Below are 20,172 nucleotides of genomic sequence, written 5' to 3'. Positions count from 1 at the left end.
ACGAGACTCACGAAGTGTTCCGACGAAACACGACCTTTCACGAGCATGCGATCCAAGTTTTGGGAGATCGCCAGTTTCCTGCTTTTTGTTCTTGTCTTACACAGGGTTTTACAAAAGCGTTAGAAGGATGTCGGCAGCAAATGTTCCGTGAGTATACATTTCTTTTGTCTTGTGATCTGTTGTTGTAAGCGTAGGCTTATTTAATTTGACACAGTATTCATGAAATTAAGCTTATTTTAGGATCGCGTGCTGCGAATCAAGTTACCTCGGCTGTAGCTTAGCTATGTCCATTCCCATCTCTCTTTGTTGGACGCGAGCGATTTAGAATGCATTTGTATGAAAGCTTAAATAGAACAAAGCAAAAACAAAGAAAATGGTCTGATTCAATTCCCACTTATTAAGTGGCAAATACAAGTAAAATGGGAGCTACAGTAATATTCATCACACACCACCACCCCAACCCCCTTCATGTAATAAGCTCTCTTTTGTAACACGTTTCCCTTGGAGCGTGAGTTGTCATGTAATGAGCCCCCTTTCTTTGTATCAAGCTACCAATTTCTAACCTGTTGTCGGGCACTCTTATTTGACTCTGTTTTCTACTTATTTGGTCACTTGCTGATGTCGGAGACTGCGTGATTACTCGCGTGACGTTAACTGTTGTCAAGGACATTATCATAGAGATTCTAATTTGTACATGATTGACGTAGCCTTGAATAACCTTTTTGCCAGTGTTTAGCAACGACCAATCACAATGTAGAGAATGTAGTATAAGAATTAGGATATCGGTTCAAGTTTTCAGAGTAGCTCTTTACACACCAGCTGTAACTGAGTGAATACGCGAGAACTATTAAGCAGTTAAACTCAGTCGAGTCTTTTCATTGAGTCCAGTACGTTAGGGGACCGGCTATCCCTAGTAAACGGGGCAAAGTTTATGAAACTCAAGTGCATTTGCCGTGAGAATGGTTTATCAAGTGAAACAGAAATTGAGCCTGATCACAGGCTAGCTAACTTCATCCTCTGCTGGCCAGTTGTCGTTATCACCAGCAGATAAGCTGCTCTTACTGATAAGCTGCACCATGATGCTAGAGACTCAAATATTTTTGGGGAAAAAAGTATTTTCAAATAAAAGGTTCTCATTGAGCCATGAAAAAGGTAACTTTGTTTTGGTAAGTTATTAAATAAAACACACTTTCATTGGTTGTTCAACCATGAGTTTTTGCAAAGTCTCACATGAAAATTTCTCCCTGGAATTGTATGATGTGACTAACACCAGTGCAGTGTACGTCAAACTGGAAACCCCAGCCCTCCTTGTATTTTAGGACTTGACTGATTGATGTAACAATTTATCACATTTGATCTAAAGTTATACACTACCTACAAATAGCAAAATAATGCTAATTAAGGCAGGTAGTAAAAAAAATTAAATAATTGCAGCAGACTGACTAAAAATTTAATTTGCTTTGATTCTTAGATCATGCTTTCAGCTTGGAAGCCACACATTAGCTATTCCTGTTAGTCTTCATGCAACCAATAGAAAGCGACTGTGTGATCGTTTAAAAAGTGCCAAAGGTGTAACTGCTGGGGCGATAGTTCTCCTGCAAGGAGGGGAACAGTTACAGCAATATTGTACTGACAGGGACATTCTCTTCCGTCAGGTAAAAGTGATTGCCGAGCCCCTTTTTGTTATTGTCATTCTAGCAGACTGGGTTTAAGCAAGATGCTGTCACAGGTGTTTCTGTGCTAGCAGAAGAGAACTCTCATATTTGATTTGGCCTAACTGTAACGAACTTGTAGCTGTCAGAGAAAGAACATGTAACATTATTGAGAGGGCTTGCAATACCAAGCATAAATGAGGTATTGTACGTGTAGGCTACTAACTTTGACCAATTTGGATTATAAAGCGAAATTTTCTTTTAGCATTATTACTGTAAGCGTTTAAAAGACATAATCTAAGTGCAGTTCCAGAAAAAAACCTATACCCACCCCATGGAAGGTCATTGGAAATAAGTAGGGAGAGGGGGGTCTTAAAAGCCAAAATTTTAGAAGCAAAGTGTGAAGCTAAACTGGAATTTTTAGGGGGAGGGGGGGGGGGTTGCAAAACTAAAAACCTTCTATAGGGGGAGTATGGATATTTTCTGGAACTGCACATTAGGCTCTCAACCACTTTTGAAATTATGCATAATTCGGAGCAAAATTTAGCTCCCCCTACTCTCCCTAAAAAAATTGTGGGCTTACCTTGGAATTTTATAGACCTTATAACAAAATGGCTGGCATTTCAATATTCTTTTGTTTTTATTCAAGTTACCCCTTCTTACCTTGTTCTCAAACTCAAATATCAAAATAATATTTTGCTTTGAACAAATGGGCTCACCTTTGGAATTTTATACACCTTATTACAAAATGGCTAGCATTTCAATATTCTCTTGTTTGTATTCAAATAAGCCCTTCTTACCTCGTTTACCAACTCAAAAATCAAAAGAATATTTTGCTTTGAACAGGGCAACAAGGGCTTATTTGAATGTAGACAAAAGAATATTAAAATGGAAGCCATTTTGAAAATTATAAGGTTTATGGTTACCATAGCCCTTTAAGGTGATTCCGTTGAAAAAGAAGGAGTATTAAAAATTGTCTAAGACTTGGTCCAGTTCATGACTATGTTATGAGCATTACAAAAATGCCATAAAAAATGGGGGTCACCGTGCTCGTTTTTGTGCAACCTGGATGGCTATTATAGTAAATAGATGACCCACGAGGTTTATATTAGGAACGCTAGTAATCAGAAAAGGGAACTATCATATCTATAAAAATTAATTTCTTGCATTAAAATATCGAAGCAGTTCAACAAAATTTACTTTAATCTTACACAACAAACTATTTTAATTGAACTGGAATAAAGATTATGAAAGAAATTAAAGATTTTGCTGCGGGTGCACGTAAGCAGCACTACCTTAATACGTGCTTTTTAAAGCATTCAAATAAAAATATCTCAGAGTAGAGTATTAAACTTTTCTTTAAATTGCGATATATAGTGGTCAACCGTATGACATTTAAATTGATGCGTTAAAAAATGGGGGTCACCGTGCTCGTTTAGAAGAAAAGGACCAATTATTTTCCTGCCGAGCTTAACCTCAAGGAAATCCCGTAATGTTGTGCGTGCGCGCGCTCGTGCGCGCGCTAGATGACGCAAAAAATTATGCGCAGCAAGGATGCGCAATACAATTCAACGGAATCACCTTAATTTCTCATCTTTAGGGACTGCTTAAAGGATGATGATGGCATGGTGATGATGATGATGGTGGCAATTCATATGGGTGCAAATTATACATATAGCAATGTCTTGTATCAATTCTTTTTTTTTTTTTTAATTTATTAAAATTCAACAATGAAAGAAAGAAAATTAATATGAGATTGAGAGAAATGCTCAATGTTGTTTCTTTTTCATCTGCAGGAATCTTACTTTCATTGGACGTTTGGTGTTTTGGAAGGTGACTGTTTTGGTGCTGTGGAAGTAGATACAGCATGCTCAATCTTGTTTTTCCCACGCCTTCCTCCAGAGTATGCCATCTGGATGGGAAAGTAAGTGCTTCAAATGAAAATGTGAAATTTGTGCATACTTAACTCCCCAACCCTGTTGTCAAAAACAGCCAGCTAAAGTCAGTACCTACCACTGCATGAAAAAACGCCTTTGCACACATCAAATGTGTGGTCAAAGACTGTCAAAGGCCGCCTTTGATTACCTTTGATTCGAATCACAGGTGACAAAGGCCGCATTTGATTCACAGTGGAGTCAAATTTGTTTCAAATTAAAGATATCATATATTTGATCCACCTTTGATGCGCGTCATAGGTGGAGTCAAAGTTGTTTGATTTCAATTTGACAATTTTGACGTAGGGTGAAAGTTGTTAATCCATTTGAACTCACTTTTGATTCGAGTCAAAGGTATATGCAAAGGCGTCACATTAATTGATGTGCATCAAATGTGTTGTCAAAAATGTTATTATATTTGACCTCATCTTTGATACGGATCAAAAATAGAGCAAATCCAATTTTTTGTGCAGTGTACCTTGCCGACTATCTTGGCTGGTTACTAGATGCTTGGCGTTACAAAGCTTGTCATTACTTTGCTACCCAGTTCCTTTTGGGTGGCAGCTATCTACTTTTATTAGAATTTTCTGACAACCTTGTCGAACAACCGTGGTTTACACCGTAGTGGGTCCTCAAGTGATAATCCCATTTACTTCTTGTTGGATATTTGTTAATATATGATCATCTACCAGTTAAAAATCACAGTTGGGTGTGAATACAACAATTTACTGTTTGTTTCTATAACATGCGGACTCTGAAGTTCAGGGTTCAACCAACTGTTATGTTTTTCACTGCTGTAATTCACTGCACCACACATCCAAGAAACAAAAATGTTTGGTTCAACAGGGTCAAAAGGTCATGTTTGTGCACTGTGATTGGTGAATTCCATCCACTTTGACGGTTTCTGTATTTTTTGTGGTCAGCGGGGTGTCATTGTTGTTTTGATTGAGAACAGCAGGCAGGGCTGTCATTAAGTTTTCAGCCACATGTTGCATTAAGCTTCTCACCCGTAACAGTGTTGTTAATTTCTGAGTAAAATAACCCTTCAACCATCAAGATCAGCCGTAACATCAGGGTTCTTTCAAAGGTATTCAGCTGAACAGGTGTTATGCGTTACGGCCCTTAATGACAGCTCTGAGCAGGGCTGTCACTAAGATTTCAAGTTGCTGGATAAATACAACAAGTAGGTGGGGAGTCAAACAGCTAAGAATTTCTTTTGGTTCTATTTTTCTTTTATTTTCCTATGAAAATAGCCGGGGGCCACGTTCTTAGTAACCGGAGGAAATCCCCCGCCCCCGCCTTTTAATGACCGCCCTGAACAGCAAAACATGCAGATCGTTAGTTGGGGTTGAAGTTCAGTGAGAGTCTGTATGCTATTGAAAGGCGCAGTAATGAGCTACAAAACACATACCAAATCTGACCCACAAGCACATGGAACACCATAAATGTGATTGGATAATTTCAGTCATGTGGTCTGTCTGTCGCAACAGCAGCAGGTTCTTGCATGACAACATTGAACATACTAAAACACGTAACAACAGTCTTGACCTTAATTAAAACAATTCTAATATACACCTTGAGCACTGAATTTCATGCCAATGGATATCTCCCTTATGCATACCAGCCTTTGAGTGTCAGCAATCTGTGTCAAACTTGTGGTTTTCTCTTCATCTCAGGATCCATGTCCTTGAACATTTTAAGAAGAAATATGAAGTCGATGAGGTTTATTTTACTGATGAGGTACATCAGGCCATCAAGATGGAATATTGCAAATGATTTATGTTTAACTTTATTGTTCCTGAGTTTTAGGGTGCATTCAATTGACCCTATTCCAGAATAGGAATACAATCATACAACAATGACAAGAAATCCCTCATAAAAGGTTTTGGGAGTTTCTGGAGTATGAAATGGCTCTTAAATTATCATGTTTCCGCGAAAGTTTGCAGAAATACCTTCCCAAATTACTTATAATAAAAAGAGAAATCTAACACTATCCTGCTTATTCTTATTCGGACTGGAATAAGCAGGTCAATCAAACACAACCTAAATTATGTATTAGTAAAACGTGCTAACACATTACAAAGCATTGGCTGAGTTCATAAAATTTATGAACTCATGCAGCCAATGCTTTGTAATGTGTCAGTTATTTTTAGTTTATTTAGACAAATATTTAAACAGAAAATGTCCAAATATTCAGCTGAACTGGTTTAAATGGAATCCTGTTTTTACATTATATTAAAAATTATATTTACAGTAAGGGACATAGTTTAAATTGAAATAGCTCGCACATAAACATGTAAAATATTGGCAACTAAAAATGATGGAACAAAAACTATTTAGTTATACTGACTTTTAAAGAAGTTCGCAAGGGCTCTTGAATTCAGGAGGGCTTTCCATGGATTGATTGATCTATGCCTCAGACTTGCTTCTCTGACATCTTGGGCCTAACACAGATGGTCACATGAGTGCCCAATCACAGGCCGCAGCTCTAGTCCTTCTGGCAAGCTGCACATGGAAGTCATGAAGGGTCGCGTGGATCTTTGCGATATTGAAAATGGCAGTAAAGAGAAAACCCTGGCACACACTGCAAAATACTCCACAAATCTTGCAGTATATTTTGTCATGTGAAGCATTTGATTTTCATCTTCAGTACACTTTTCTGGGGATTAAATATGGTAACAGCCATATATTATCTTTTCTGTAAGTAGTCAGACCTGTTACAGCAACAGTCTGTTGATTTAAACAATATTTTTATCAGTTCACAGGGACTTCTCACTTGAATAGCACACAATTAACGGGACGTTAATCCCTACCACCTGTCAGACATACTGTATTCAAACCAGTTTTAATTATAGAATTGATGGGACAAGTGACGAGACCAAATTCTGTTTCCTGCAACTATATTTTTTGTACTAAATGTAGTATTTCACACAAAGGGAATTTCGGTTGTCTCTGGGAATTAATAGGAACTAATCCCAGTGACAGGTTTCCTCAACTGTGTGCTGTCCTGTGATTTTATGTGTACTTGAGTAAGTTGCATGATTGTTGCAACATTATGGAAATCGGATGTTGGCTGCAAGTACAAACATCATGGCAGGTGAATATGCACTACCCTACCAATGTCTAATAGGTCCCTCTTGAAAACCAACCCCCCCCCCCCCCCCCCCCCCCCCACCACCTACCACCACCTCCTTTTCAGACCTGATATAATAATATTATAATATATAATATACAATATAAAATTATTAATTAATATATTCTTGCATTTCTATAATTTATTACTTTTATCATTAGATAGCAGAGGTACTACAAAAGAAGTCACCTTCTGTCCTCTTGACTCTGGTTAGTTAATCGTGATTTGCTGCGTTAAGTTTAATTTGTGTTCACATCACAAACACATTTTTGATGAAGATTTTGCAGTGTAACATGTTACATATTTATAAAAACTAAATTAGTCTTTTTGGGAACATTGGTTTACCCCAAGAGTGATCTTGAAGTGATGCTTTAGTTTATTTACATGCAATTTAAAATAAGTGTAGTTCCTCTAAGTGGCTATGAAGTAGTTTAGAAAAGGCATCTTCTTAGCAGAGCTGTAGACCTGCTTAGGAGAGGTGTCTAGTACTGTACATAGCAAGTGTCCCTGCTTAGAAGAGGTGTTTGCCTTAATAAGGAATGTTACAGGCCTTCTCAGGAGATGTGTCTGCTAAGGAGTGTTGTCTGGCTAGGAGAGGTGACATCTCATTCGGAGAGTTGAGGTCTAGTTAGCAAAGATTTCTACAAAGAACAGTATTCTGTAAAGTCTGCCAAGGAGAGGTGTCTTCCCAGGATATATGTACATAGGAAATGTGTCTGCTTACAAGAGGTATCTGCCTTGGAGAGCTACCCTCTTAGGAGATGTGTCTGCTAGGATGTAGGTCTCTACGTAGGAAATGTGTCACTCTGCTAATTAAAGAGGCTTTAGGAGAGGGAGCTACTTAGGAGAGGTGTCTAATTTGTATGGATGATACACCGAATAAATGTCATAGTGACGCACAAGATATTAAATTTATTATTTTTCAACCAATTTCCAGCGTGGTCTCAATACTGATTCAGGAAGTTATTGTAGAGAAGCTGCATTTGATGGAATTAGCAAGTGAGTTGGTTATTATTTAATACAAACTCTGATAGCAACTATAAATCCATCATTTTGAGAGCATGGCATTCAGTATCACACAATTTTTGTTTTAGTATCATAATGGAAAAATGTGTTTAAACTTCCTTTGAATATAAATGAACGACTTTGATCTGTTTAGTGGATTGAAATTTCATATTTTTAAAGATCAAAGAAGTCACAAACTAACTAAATTTTGATGGCCAGAAAATTACTTGAGTGCTCTAGCCAAGCTAAGTTTAGCCATTCAAATGAAAGCTATGGTTGACTACTTATTGTCAAAGCTATTGAGCAGCACTGTGCCATGGAACTGTTGCTTTGCTTGTTTAGTTTGTGATGAATTCTTAAAGGGTCACCCTTCATTTACTGCTTGGCCAGCACATGTATAATTTTGTTATTAATAGTGATGCATTTTAACTTTATATTATTTCAGGTTCAATGTGGATAATAAGATTTTGCATCCCGAGATTGTGGAGTGGTGAGTTGAACGTTGTAATAAAACGTTATTCTATGATTTCACTTGCAGTTATTTTATTTGTGGATATTTTTAAATGGTTTATTTCCTCCTAATTTAGTGGCCATGATTAATCTTTTTTTCTTTTTCTTTCAGCCGTGTGTTCAAGACCCCTCAAGAGTTAGAGGTGATGCGCTTTGTTAACAGAGTCAGCAGCGAAGCCCACAAAGAGGTGATTATGTTTTACTCTCAATGTCATAAGTGTATGTAACATTGTAATACTACAAGTCTTTAATCTTTATTCTTTAATCTTTAATCGGTATACTTCTAAAACAGTAAAATACTATACTAGAAGTTTGAATAAATAAATAAATAATTCAGAAAGAAAACAGTAAAATACTGTAGTACTAAAAAGATATAAGCTAAAATTCACATACAATGCAATTCAGAAAAAAGAAAAACAAATATTAAACAACAGAAAGCAGGTTACAAGTTTACAATGAATGATTAATTGAAAGTAAATGGTTTGATTTGCGTAATGTTATATATGCTAAATACTTTCTTACAACAAGTGCAAAACATACTCTCAAGACTCTCAGCTGGTTTAAGATATCAGCCATTCAGTATTATTTCAAGTACAAATCCTGCTAGTACATCACCAGGATTTCCCTATTTCTTTCACATGGAAAGTGATGGAACGTGAGTGCAAGATCAGAGAAAGAAAATTGCCAATTGAAAATCGATGCTAGTTTTTTTTATGTTTACAAATTTACGTTAATTGATAAATAAGTTAAAGTGCACCTAACCCCAAAATGTTTTTTTCTCTTAAATAAATCTTTACACCTGTTCGAAACATATTGCGCTATTTAGGGCCCTTTTAGAACCAAATCTTGACTTTTTATAGGCTGTAAAAGTTACGAAATCTAGCCATCATCTGTACCATGACCGAGCTAGTAAGGGGCATGGGTCTATTCCTGAATTTACGTCACAAACTGATTTGCATTGTATTAAGTCTTTGTGAAAATGCATGCAAAGCAGTTTGTGACGTAAATTCAGGAATAGACCCATGCCCCTTACTAGCTCGGTCATGGGACAGATGATGGCTAGATTTCGTAACTTTTACAGCCTATAAAAAGTCAAGATTTGGTTGAAAAAAGGCGCAAAAAGGCTTAATGTGTTTCGAACAGGTGCAAAGATTTATTTAAGCGAAAAAAAAATTTGGGGGTTAGGTGCACTTTAAACTTTACAGAAAAGTGGCACCATTTGAATATTTGGCCCACTTGGGTTTCGGGCTTCTGTAACAATAACCACATTGTCTACAGTGACACAGAAAAACAAATTTTATATAACATAATGAATAGAATAAATAATATTGATTTCAACATACACTTTGCTTCACCTTTAGGTAATGAAGCGCATTCGACCAGGAATGACAGAGTTCGAATTAGAAAGGTATGTCACAAAAACATTTGAATTGAACTTTATTGCAAATTTGATCCTCTCCTAAAGAACTCTTGAGATCTCTTGTGGTGCTTGAGGGAGGACACCAACTAGACTCTGATGTTGTTGCTATGGGAAGTTCATAATCATCACATCTTAGAAACTCTAACAAGTTTCTACAGACAAGTTTTTTGAGCCATCTCTAAGTTCTGTTTAAAGGTTTTCAAGATTTTCAAGTCACAACCGTATTTGGCATATCACATGATCAGAACAGAAAAAGGCCTAAAAATCAAACAATGAACACATGTGAAAATTGAAAACAGCGCCAATATTAAAGATTGCCAGTTGCAAAACACGACTTATTGAGTTTTTGAAATTTGAATTTATCGGTTTTTCATAAATTACCCATGTCACCTTGCAGTCTTGTCGCAATTTTTTGTCTGTGTTTTGCAGCTTATTCCAGCACTTCTGTTATTCACAAGGAGGTTGTCGAAACATGTCCTATACATGCATTGCGGGAAGGTATGTTCCCCAAAATTGGGTGGCCAGCAGGTCTTGTAAAGGTGGCCATGTTGGCTTTGTACTTATCAAGTTGTTATTGGTGTTTACTTGTAGTAAAGAAGCCATGGTGACATTTTTTAGCGAATGCATCATATGAAGACTCTAGTTTTCAAAGTTTGCATTTTTGCTGTCCGTGCTGAGGTTTCAAAAGGTTTCACTCTGGATACAGTTTTCAAAAGTTTGCATTTTTGGATCATAAATTATGGTATTCATATTAATGGTAGCCTTTCAAAACCACTTTTGGTGCCACAAAGCTTCGACTGTTTTCCCAAACTACGAAGATGGTAAACAAAAATGCAAAGAAAAGCTTCTTTTCCGAATTTCAAAAGTTTTGTTTCCGATGTGTATTCTTGTGACAGATTGGGAAAACGGGAAGAAAAGATGTGCGTTTTCAAATGAAAAATTTTATTTAGCTTTGTCATGCGAAAAAAATACAACCAAAAATAAAAACAAGCAAACTAATTACAAAGATACAAAGTGGGAAATAAAAACAAAATGGCTGGTGAAACACTACAGCTAAGGCCATGCAATTAGACTGGTCCCGCTGGCTTAGAAACAAAACTTAAAATGTAGAAAATCCACATGACTGGATTCTTAGTCTGATCATTAGTGAAGTATGAACTTTAGGTTTGCCAGGTTTTGTTACTGAAAAGCCCAGTAAAGGAGTTCAACAGTGATAAAACAATATTGTCAAACTGTTGACTTTGTTTCAGTGGTCATAACTGCGCTACTCTACACTATGGCCATGCTGGAGCTCCAAATGATAAGAAGATTAATGATGGAGATATGTGGTGAGTGGTCTGTCTACAAAATTCTTAAGGCCCTATATATTTAATCTGCCTAACCACTCTTACAATCATATGGCAGTCTGTGGCATTTGTCTTCATCATGGTAACACAGAAACTCGCAAGACTTTAGAACAAAAATTCATCTTCTAAATCGTTACTTTAATTAAATCTGAACAGAATCATCAAACGATTTTTATTGAACTAATTATTCTTGTTTTCTACATTACCATGCTCCCTCCACTTTACACAAGTAGCGTAGCTTCACTGCTTACTATATAAACGCATACAACCTGGGGCCCGTTTCTCGAAAGTCCCGGTAACTTACCGGGCCCGATAAGTCTATTTTTAAATGTTTTTTTTTTCGCCGATTGCACAGTGATTACGGACATGGTACTTGGCCAATGTTTTCATAGAATTATAAGATTTAAAAATTAAGTATTCAAAGATAACAAAAATTGACTTCTGTTAAGAAACATTACACATTGTGCCCCTGGGCACAATTCCGTGATTCGCTCTGACGAAGCTAAGGGCAAACGCTTAAAACTTCAGCACTCGAATCTCTTTACGGTGGCCAATTTACCTGTAGTTATCAACCTGCTCTGCTGATAAACCAAACATCCATAAATTTACGGTTTACCGTTCAAATCCAAAAACTGAGAACGCCTTATTAAGTTTGAAAGACAAAACTGGGGAAAACAGGAGGCGTATTATTTTTACAAAAATTTCCAGATGACCATGTTGACATCACCTTTCATTTGTCCACATATCCTGCAATCTAAGGTCTCATTCGGTAGCCAGCTATCGTAACAATTGCCCCATATATAATAAACTTTCCTTCTCCTAAAAATGAACGCCCCTTTTTAATTTTATAAACGCTCCCTATCCAGTGTTGCACAGTGGAACCTCCATTTAAAGAAGTACCCAGGGACAAGGGAAATTGGTTCGTTATATCGAGGTTCTTTTCCAGACAAAAAATATTTAACAATTATTCCACGAGCGCGCGTTGGATATGAGATGATAGATAGCCAACGAGGCGCGTAGCGCCGAGTTGGCTATAATCATCTCATATCCAACAAGCGCAAGTGGAATAATTGTTTTATTAAAAACAATCAAGAAATATTGCTAGATCTAACTGATTTCGCTGTGAGAGAAGAACCAGCAGACAATTTAATGGCCGCCATTTCTTGGCCATGGTATAATTGCTCATATACCATGGCCGCTCAGCCAATCAAATCCCTTGAATTGCATTATACAATGATCCAGTTTTTAATAATGCTTGTTATACCGAGGACTTGACCTTCTTCACGGTAGTGATTTCATTTTTTTTTTTTTTTTGGTTTTGTTTTTGTTGTTGTTTAATGAGTTCGAGAAGTCAGGGGCACCCAACGACCAAATCTTCCTAAATACGTCAGAAGTGCCCAAAATGGATTTCTGTATGCTTTAGAAGAGTGTTTGGTTAATTTGGAGCTGCCCTAAAAAAGATTTATCTGTTCGGACGTCTTAGGAGAAGTTTGGTCGTGTCGAAAGTTTGAGGGGGCTTCTTTGTCTCATCCGAAAGTTTTAGCTATCCTGATGGGTCTTGTCGAAAAGTTTGAGGACACGTAGTAGCCATGGTTTTATTAGAAAATTTTAGGGGACGTTTTTCGCTATACCTGCGACTACGAATGTTAAGCGAAAATCTTAGGGAATATAAATGTTCATCCGAATACATTATAGGCGTATAACTTTTGCATCCAAAAAGGTTAAAGGATAAAATTATACGCTCTGACAGACCTAAATTATGTAAACTCCTATTGATACCTCAATTCGAGTAGTTAAAACCCCCTGATACGAAAATTTTAGCGGAGAAAAACACCATCGGAAAATTATGTGAGTGATAAAAAACGTGAGTACATCATTTCCGAAAATTCTAGGAAAATTTGATGGTTTTCCGAAAAACGTAGGAAAGTCTAAGGGATCGCTAGGCGAAAACTTTCGAAATTTTTAGGGAACTTTCCATCCGAACAGATATTTTAGGGAAATATTCCGTTGGGTGCAGCTGAGAAGTGCGTTTTATTTTGCAGCTTGTTTGACATGGGTGGAGAATATTACTGCTATACATCAGACGTCACGTGTTCATTTCCAGCCAATGGCAAGTTCACAGAGGATCAGCGCAAGATTTATGAAGCTGTGTACAAGGCCAGCAGAGCTGTGATGGCGGCTGTTAAACCTGGTGAGTCCGTACGACTAAGTCAGGTTTCTCTGATCGTACACCAAGTTATGGTTTAAAGGGAGCCTGTGCTGGTCATGCAGACCTGTCATCGTCGACAGGGAACTTAAACGCCACTTTGAAAATATAACATTATTTCATTTGTGCTACTTCGCGATTATTTCAACTCGTTCAACTTCTGCAAAACGGCGAACTAACCAGAAACCAAATTGGTAGGAGTGGCCTTCAAAATTAAGAAAGAAAATGAAATGTTGACCGTCTTGTGTTCACGTTCTCCACAAAACCTTGAATTTGATCATTTCACGTTGTTGTTTTGAAGAGGATGGCAAAGTAATGTACCAAAATTTAAAACGCGATTATTCTATTCTCGTCCCCAGAGCCCCAACGTTTTTTTTTTTAATTAATGAACGAGTGGCTCTGGGTCCATCCGAAAATATCTTTTTTTTCATTGGCTGTCGAAAACCTGATGCGCTATAAGGTGGAAAAAATGCTACGCTTCTGCGCATTTGTCTTTACTTCCTAATACTGAGGAGTACTGAGCAATAATAATACTGAGCAAGCGCAATGGTAATTTATCACACTGAGCGTGCGCTACCGGATGTCGTGAAATTCACGACATCCGGTAGCGGCTGTTACCAGGGCCTACGATCCAACCGCTGACCAGAAGATCGTAGGCTCTGGGAAAGAGGATGCGATTATTCCAACTCACTTAACGTGTTCAATGTTGCTGGACTGTCCAGGAAATGAATTGGTGAGAAAAGCACTCAAGTCAAGAAACCGAATGGAAACTTCACCGTCGTGTTTTCATTTTCTCCATAAAACCTTGAATTTGGTCATTTCACGTTGTTTTGAATAGGACGGTGAAAAATGTACGAAAATTGATACTGCACGTGCTGATCCATTGTTTTGCTAACTAAGCGTATTGCTTTGTGGCCTTGTCATCGCCGTCTTCGTTGCAGAACTGAAAATTTTACCTATAAATTATCAGCAATTTTCCTCATCCCTACTTGCCCACGCGGTCCCTTTTTATCCTATTTTCACGCGATTGCATTAGATTTTTAACGATTCCAACAAACTGGCAATATTCAAGTTCAAACCGGTAATGTTCAAGTTTTTATAGGGGCTCTAGACTCCAAAAAGCCACTCTCTATATCCGCCACTGCTCAGAGAACAATCATAAGCAGTGTCTTTGTATTCACAGGTGTCAAGTGGGCCGATATGCACCGTTTAGCAGACCGTGTTCAGCTGACGTGCCTCAGGGACATGGGGCTCTTACAGGGGGACGTGGATGAGATGGTGAAATTGCACCTTGGGGCCGTTTTCATGCCCCATGGTCTTGGGCACTTAATGGGGCTTGATGTTCATGACGTTGGTGGCTACCCTGAGGTGCGTTATAACGTTCTTCCTTCTTTTTGGAAGAAGGTGTCCACAGTGCTGAGTGCTGCGTGAAAGCGAGATCTCGAAAGACGGGAAGCGCCAAAACCATGGCACCCCTTTCGCTCCAGACCTTTCGTTCGACTCGAGGAACTCTGCGTGTTTCGTATCTAATCTACGCGTAAAATGCAACTCTTTTGCAGTGTATTTTGACACCGTTTTTTGGCATCTTTTTGGAACCTTGAAAGCGCTGGCAGATTGCGAAGATTGAATTTTGAAAAGTGGACGCTCAGAGAAAAGTTGCAGTGCTACCTGCGTAGTAATAAGGGTCCGATTGGTTCATTTTGTTATTTGCGACTGCTGTGATGGCCAAATTAATTTCTTTGGTTTTTATTTAAAACACTCGATTGACTCCTCTCTTTCACGGACACTTGTGCAGCATCCAGTGAACAAGTGTTGACGCGAATTCAATCTATAACTCTCTCGTGCGCCCTTATAATTCAAGTGCGTTTGCCTCCATTTTACCCTCGTTCAAATTTCAAGCGCCTATATTTGTTGTTTCTATCCTCACCAGGGTACCCATCGGATTAACGAACCAGGTCTCCGCTCGCTCAGAACAACCCGTGTCCTACAGGAGAGCATGGTACTGACCATCGAGCCTGGGCTTTATTTTATCGACGCTGTAAGTATCTTTCTACTGGGCAACTGCAAATCTAAGTCTTTGTGTTTCATTGGAAATGTAAGTGACAATTTTCTTTCTGTTGTGTAGACCCTAAACCAAGCCTTGGAAAATCCTGAAACAAGGCGATTCTTTAATCAAGAAATGCTGCAGCGATTTAGAAATTTTGGAGGGGTGAGTAAGCTCGCCGATCTCTAGCGTGTAATCGCGCAGGCTCACTTTATTGAGTGTTCGTGAAAATCTTTCTGCGACGAGCCCGCCATTTACGAGAACACTTTCCTGGCCTTTATGCCCCATTTTCCACGCCTGCTCCATAAATGGCGTCTCCACCGCCGAAAGGTTCGTACACCCAACCAAATGAGCCTGCTGGCAAGCTGGTTTATTTTCATTTATAAGGAGCCTCAGTTTGTAATTATACGCCAAAAGGACATGTATCATAATCCCTTGAATAAGACCATCACCAAAGAATGCCAACGGCAGTTATTCAACTAACGTTCTTCCGGTTTCAACTTAAGCAATTCATTACATTAGCCCGGGAAACATGATCAGAGAATTCTTAGAATACCGCACGGGGGTTTTAGGTAGCCTTTTGTTTTCATGGCATGCTCTGTTTTATTATAGAACATTTCCGATTATCCTAACTGTTCTCGTGAATCATAATAAGTCCAAAGCCGCGGTACTCAATGTTACTCAGATTGTTGGTTTTTTTTTTGTGTTGTTTTGTCAGACAAAAAACAAAATGCTCCATGTCGTCTTACCTTATTACCAACGAGTTTCAATTCAATTCAATTCAATTTATTAAAGCACATTTTTCACGAAGGTAAGGCAAGAATGCACTGGCCCGCAAATAGCATAGGCTAATCTAGGCGGGTAGTGCAGTTGATTAGTATATATTTACAGAATATAATTTAAAGATATACCAATAATTAATGTGTAATAAGTTAAGTAAAAAAAAATAATGACTGTCTAAATTAAAATTAAGAAAGTTTCATACTAGCTAATCATACCACTGATCATTGAAGTTTTTAATCAGAGTGTTGACGTCAACCTAAATATCCTCTTGATCAAGAAGTTTTAGTAATCTGGTCTGAAGGCATTTCTTAAAGGAGGCTTTAGTTTTTGCACGGAAAGATTCCGGTAATTCATTCCAGATTTTACAACCTAATCTCGAAAATGAGTGGCTCAGTTGTGTCAGCTTTGAGCATTTTATATGAAATTTGCCCGTGGATGCAGACCTGGTTCTATACGAGTGCACAGAATCTACTCGATCAAAAAGATTTATTAGGTTCAGGGGAGCACTTTGGTTATTGATATCATGCATAAGACTGGCTATAGATTTGAAATAAAGCATGTCAACTGGAAGGATATTAGAACATACGAATAACGGGATGGCATGCTCTCTGTTATTGCGGAAATAAATTAGACGTAAGGCTCTTTTTTGGAGGATTAAGATTTTCTCCAGATTTGATTTTGAAGTTTGGCCCCATACTGAAAGACCGTAAGAAACGTAAGGATGGATTAGAGAACGGTAAATATGAAGAAGAATAGAAGTGGGTAGAACGTATCTCAACCGTGATATAATACCAATTGTTTTACTTATCTTAAGCGAAATATAATTAATGTGATATTGCCAAGGGAGGTTGCTGTCGATCAACACACCCAGATACTTAACACAATCTTTTTGTTCAAGGTGTTCGAACACATTGTGTTCGCAGTCGAATACTTTTATGTGAAGGCGATTTGCTGTCGCTCTTTGGCGAGGGTGAAATAATACGTAATTAGATTTTTTAGTATTTAAAGTCAACTTGTTAGCTAGTAACCAATCACAAACATTTTCCAATTCTTTGTTTATTATAAGCTCCAGGGTCTTTAAGCATTTGTCAGCAAATAGCAGATTCGTGTCATCAGCGAATAAAAAGAAATCTAGTTTACTAGATGAAGCTTGAATGTCGTTAACATATAGTTTATAAACAAGTTCCGGCGAACTGTAAGGCAAACTGATAGATACTCGGAGTAGCGTGTGGTGAACTGGTATTCAAGGCGGCGGGGGCGAAGTTAAATTAGGTTCGCTTGTTATATTTCAACAGTGGAGGTTAAACCTCATTGAGTCGCAAGGTTGTGTTAGCTGCTGTTAGTGGCTGTATTTAGGCTTTTTAGTCTCTTTTCTCTTTTCCAGAGCCCTTATTGATATCAGCGTTTTATGCTGAAGAGGTCACCCTGGTTAAATAGCATTTATTATTTATTTATTTATTTGTATTTTTTTCTTTCAGGTTCGCATTGAAGATGACATCGTGGTGACGTCAGACGGTATGGAACTCATGACGTGCGTCCCACGCACCGTGCATGAAATCGAGGCCCTGATGGCTGAAGGCGCTGACCTCCCAGCCCAGTTCTCCGCCGCCGTGTCCTCGCAAGGCGCCAGTTAATGACAAGTTACGTAAGCAAAATGGAGCGATGGTCAAAATGTTTACCTGGATTGATGATTTGAAAACTTGTGATTAAGATGATGCGAAGCAGCAGCAGAACGAAATTTTATTGGTTAGTTTGAAATCACTCACCCAAAAAGCATTCCAAGAATCTGTCTTGGACAAGCGAAGTAATCGTGGCACTCATAATGAAGTTGCTGACGGATATCGAATCAACCTGCGCAACTGGCAATTTCGGGGTTCGAACAAAAAAAAATTACGGCGTTCTCAGTTCTGTACGACGGCGTTGCTTGTCAACTTGACAAACTTTTTAAGTCTTTTAGTCTGTGACAACTTGTTGACGATTGGTTAGTTCCAACTGAACTGAAATTTGTCAAATCTAAAAAAAGAGTTGACACGAATCATTCAAAACAGTTGTCGAGTGGTAACAGTGCGGTGTACCCCACTTTAAGGACGGTGCCTACTATTGTTACTGCGCATACGTTCAACGCATCGCGAGATACTCGGGTTTTCTATGGGTGGTGCCTACTAATACAGGAATATTTTTACGCGGTTTAAAACTATACGGAGAAAGCAGAACTTACCAAATGCCTATGGTATGTCAAAAGAAAATTGGGGGTTACCATGCATTTTTCAGAAATAATTAAGCTTTAATTTAGGAAAAATCCCATACATTGCTTTATATTTTGGCGTTTTTTAGAGATATTATTGCTTAATTATCTCTGAAAAATGCGTGGTTACCCCCAATTTTCTTTTTGGATTCCAATAGGCCTTGCTAAGATCTGCTTTTCCCGCATAGTCATAAACCGCACAAAAATACTTCGGTATTAGTAGGCACCGTCCTTAAAACTAGAGAATTATAATTATTAATGCTCATTTAATAGTAAAATCACATATTTTTAAACCACTAAATTGTGATATCAAAGAATAGATATCTTTAAACAATAAATGCTTTCTTTCCAATTACTTATGTTTTGCATTCACATGTCAGAGTTGTAAATTTAAAATCATAGCTTAAAATGCGCTTTCCTCCATCGTATTTTAGCGCTATCTCAATTTTCCTCTGGACGAGACTCACTCCCCGAATTTCTTCCGTTTAAACAAGAGTGGCATTTTAGGAAGTCTGACGTTAAAACGTTTCTCTTATCCATCGGCCCGGCCTCACCACGCTTATCGAACGAACTAAGCTTTCCGTTGATTGTTGTTACAGCCGAAAAGATGGGAAGTGGTCTGCGCTGAAGGCGTGGTCCGCGGAGACCCAAGTCAACGTAGCCTCTTCTGTAGGCAACTCTGACTAAATTGCGTTCGACGTTAGTAAGAACGCACTCCTGATACAGATCGGAGTGGAGATTGTATGGGACAACGTTAATCTGGCATCCCCCGCAGATTTTGCAGGGGCGTATGATATGGCAAAGGAGAGAGAGCCTGGGATCGAGATAATCGAACGCACACGAATCACGCACACCCTAATCTGTGATTATTACTAGTAATGAAAATAGCTCGGAGATAGAATGAAGGGGAACAGAGCTCTCTGCTCTGGCTCCTCCCAATCTTTCTGGCTCAGTACCAGCCTCTATCTTGAGGTGCTTGCAGAGGAAGATGACGCCAACAAAAGATAGGAAGTTCCTACATGCAAGGGTTGTCCAAACGGAGTCTCAAGGCAATGCAATTTGTTTCAAAAACAATTCTAACACCGACTGGTGGCGAAACAGTGAAAAGTTGGCTCGAATTGTTCCAAGTCCATCCGAACAGTTAACAGTTATTAATATTTTCAAAGTATTAGTATGGTTGTTTACTAACAGAATTCAACCATTCTGATGCCTTCTGGCTTTCTAGCCAGAAGGCATCAGCTGGCGGTCTTTGTCACTCAAGGCCGCCTTGCATCCTCCGTTTTAGCGCCAAAACTTTACCATTACGCCAATAATCCGCCAGCTACGCGAACAATTTGCTTCCTAAAACGTAGTGTAACTAATTAGGTCTCATTGGAGGAGAGGTGGTATTTTCGTCCCCTAACTGGAATTGTTCAGAGTAGATTTATACTCCATACTTACAAGGATTTACTGTAGATGTCTAACTGTTAAGTTATGTGACTTTCTGGTACAAGACTGTTAATGCCATATCACTATCTTGCCTGGGTTCTCTGACGGAACTCCTCATTCAGCCGCGGAAAAATAAGAATGTTATTCACCGGCCAAGGTCGGTCCATATTGGGGAAAACCGTGCCCTCGTCTTGATTCAAGACCCCCGGCACAGTATTTTCCAATACGGACCTCACGGCCGGTGAATAACATTTATTTAAAGTAAAAGAGCATAACGAAACAGATTTACATATGTTCATTTAATAAATTTGAACATGAAAATTTGTTTTTGGCTATCTTTGTTATACAAATGAATGTATTGTATTGTACAATAATAAATCAAGTTCTTGCGTTCTCGAGAAGCCATATCATGGTTGAGGCAGTCAGTTTACTGAGCTAATGGAGCAACGTGATTGGTAGAACTTGA

At 38.4% G+C, this 20,172-nt stretch overlaps 1 protein-coding gene across 1 annotated transcript; it reads left to right on the top strand.

Moving 5' to 3' along the window:
• Positions 1–4: 4 nt before the first annotated feature.
• LOC146463415 (xaa-Pro dipeptidase-like) lies at positions 5–18,633 on the top strand. Its single transcript, XM_085084439.1, has 17 exons — positions 5–147; positions 1,472–1,655; positions 3,449–3,576; positions 5,263–5,326; positions 6,881–6,928; positions 7,657–7,718; positions 8,170–8,214; positions 8,347–8,422; positions 9,596–9,642; positions 10,084–10,152; positions 10,905–10,982; positions 13,043–13,191; positions 14,390–14,574; positions 15,137–15,244; positions 15,332–15,415; positions 17,512–18,123; positions 18,521–18,633. The coding sequence occupies exons 1-16, from the start codon at positions 128–130 to the stop codon at positions 17,665–17,667; spliced, it is 1,503 nt and encodes a 500-aa protein (XP_084940565.1). The 5' UTR covers positions 5–127; the 3' UTR covers positions 17,668–18,123; positions 18,521–18,633.
• The last annotated feature ends 1,539 nt before the right edge of the window (positions 18,634–20,172 follow it).

The sequence above is a fragment of the Pavona decussata genome, unplaced genomic scaffold (genome assembly GCF_977016875.1).
Source record: "Pavona decussata unplaced genomic scaffold, jaPavDecu1.1 SCAFFOLD_176, whole genome shotgun sequence".
Classification (NCBI taxonomy): domain Eukaryota; kingdom Metazoa; phylum Cnidaria; class Anthozoa; order Scleractinia; family Agariciidae; genus Pavona; species Pavona decussata.
Note: the sequence above shows the minus strand (reverse complement) of the source record. Positions and strands in the feature narration are given on the sequence as shown.

What these genes read in the sequence shown, in the direction of transcription:
- LOC146463415 (XM_085084439.1), top strand. Translation starts at nt 128, where the DNA reads ATGTCGGCAGCAAATGTTCC. An exon ending in AGGTTTATTTTACTGATGAG is followed by an intron (nt 5,327 to 6,880) that starts GTACATCAGGCC and finishes TTTTATCATTAG; the next exon opens with ATAGCAGAGGTACTACAAAA. An exon ending in GCAGCGAAGCCCACAAAGAG is followed by an intron (nt 8,423 to 9,595) that starts GTGATTATGTTT and finishes CTTCACCTTTAG; the next exon opens with GTAATGAAGCGCATTCGACC.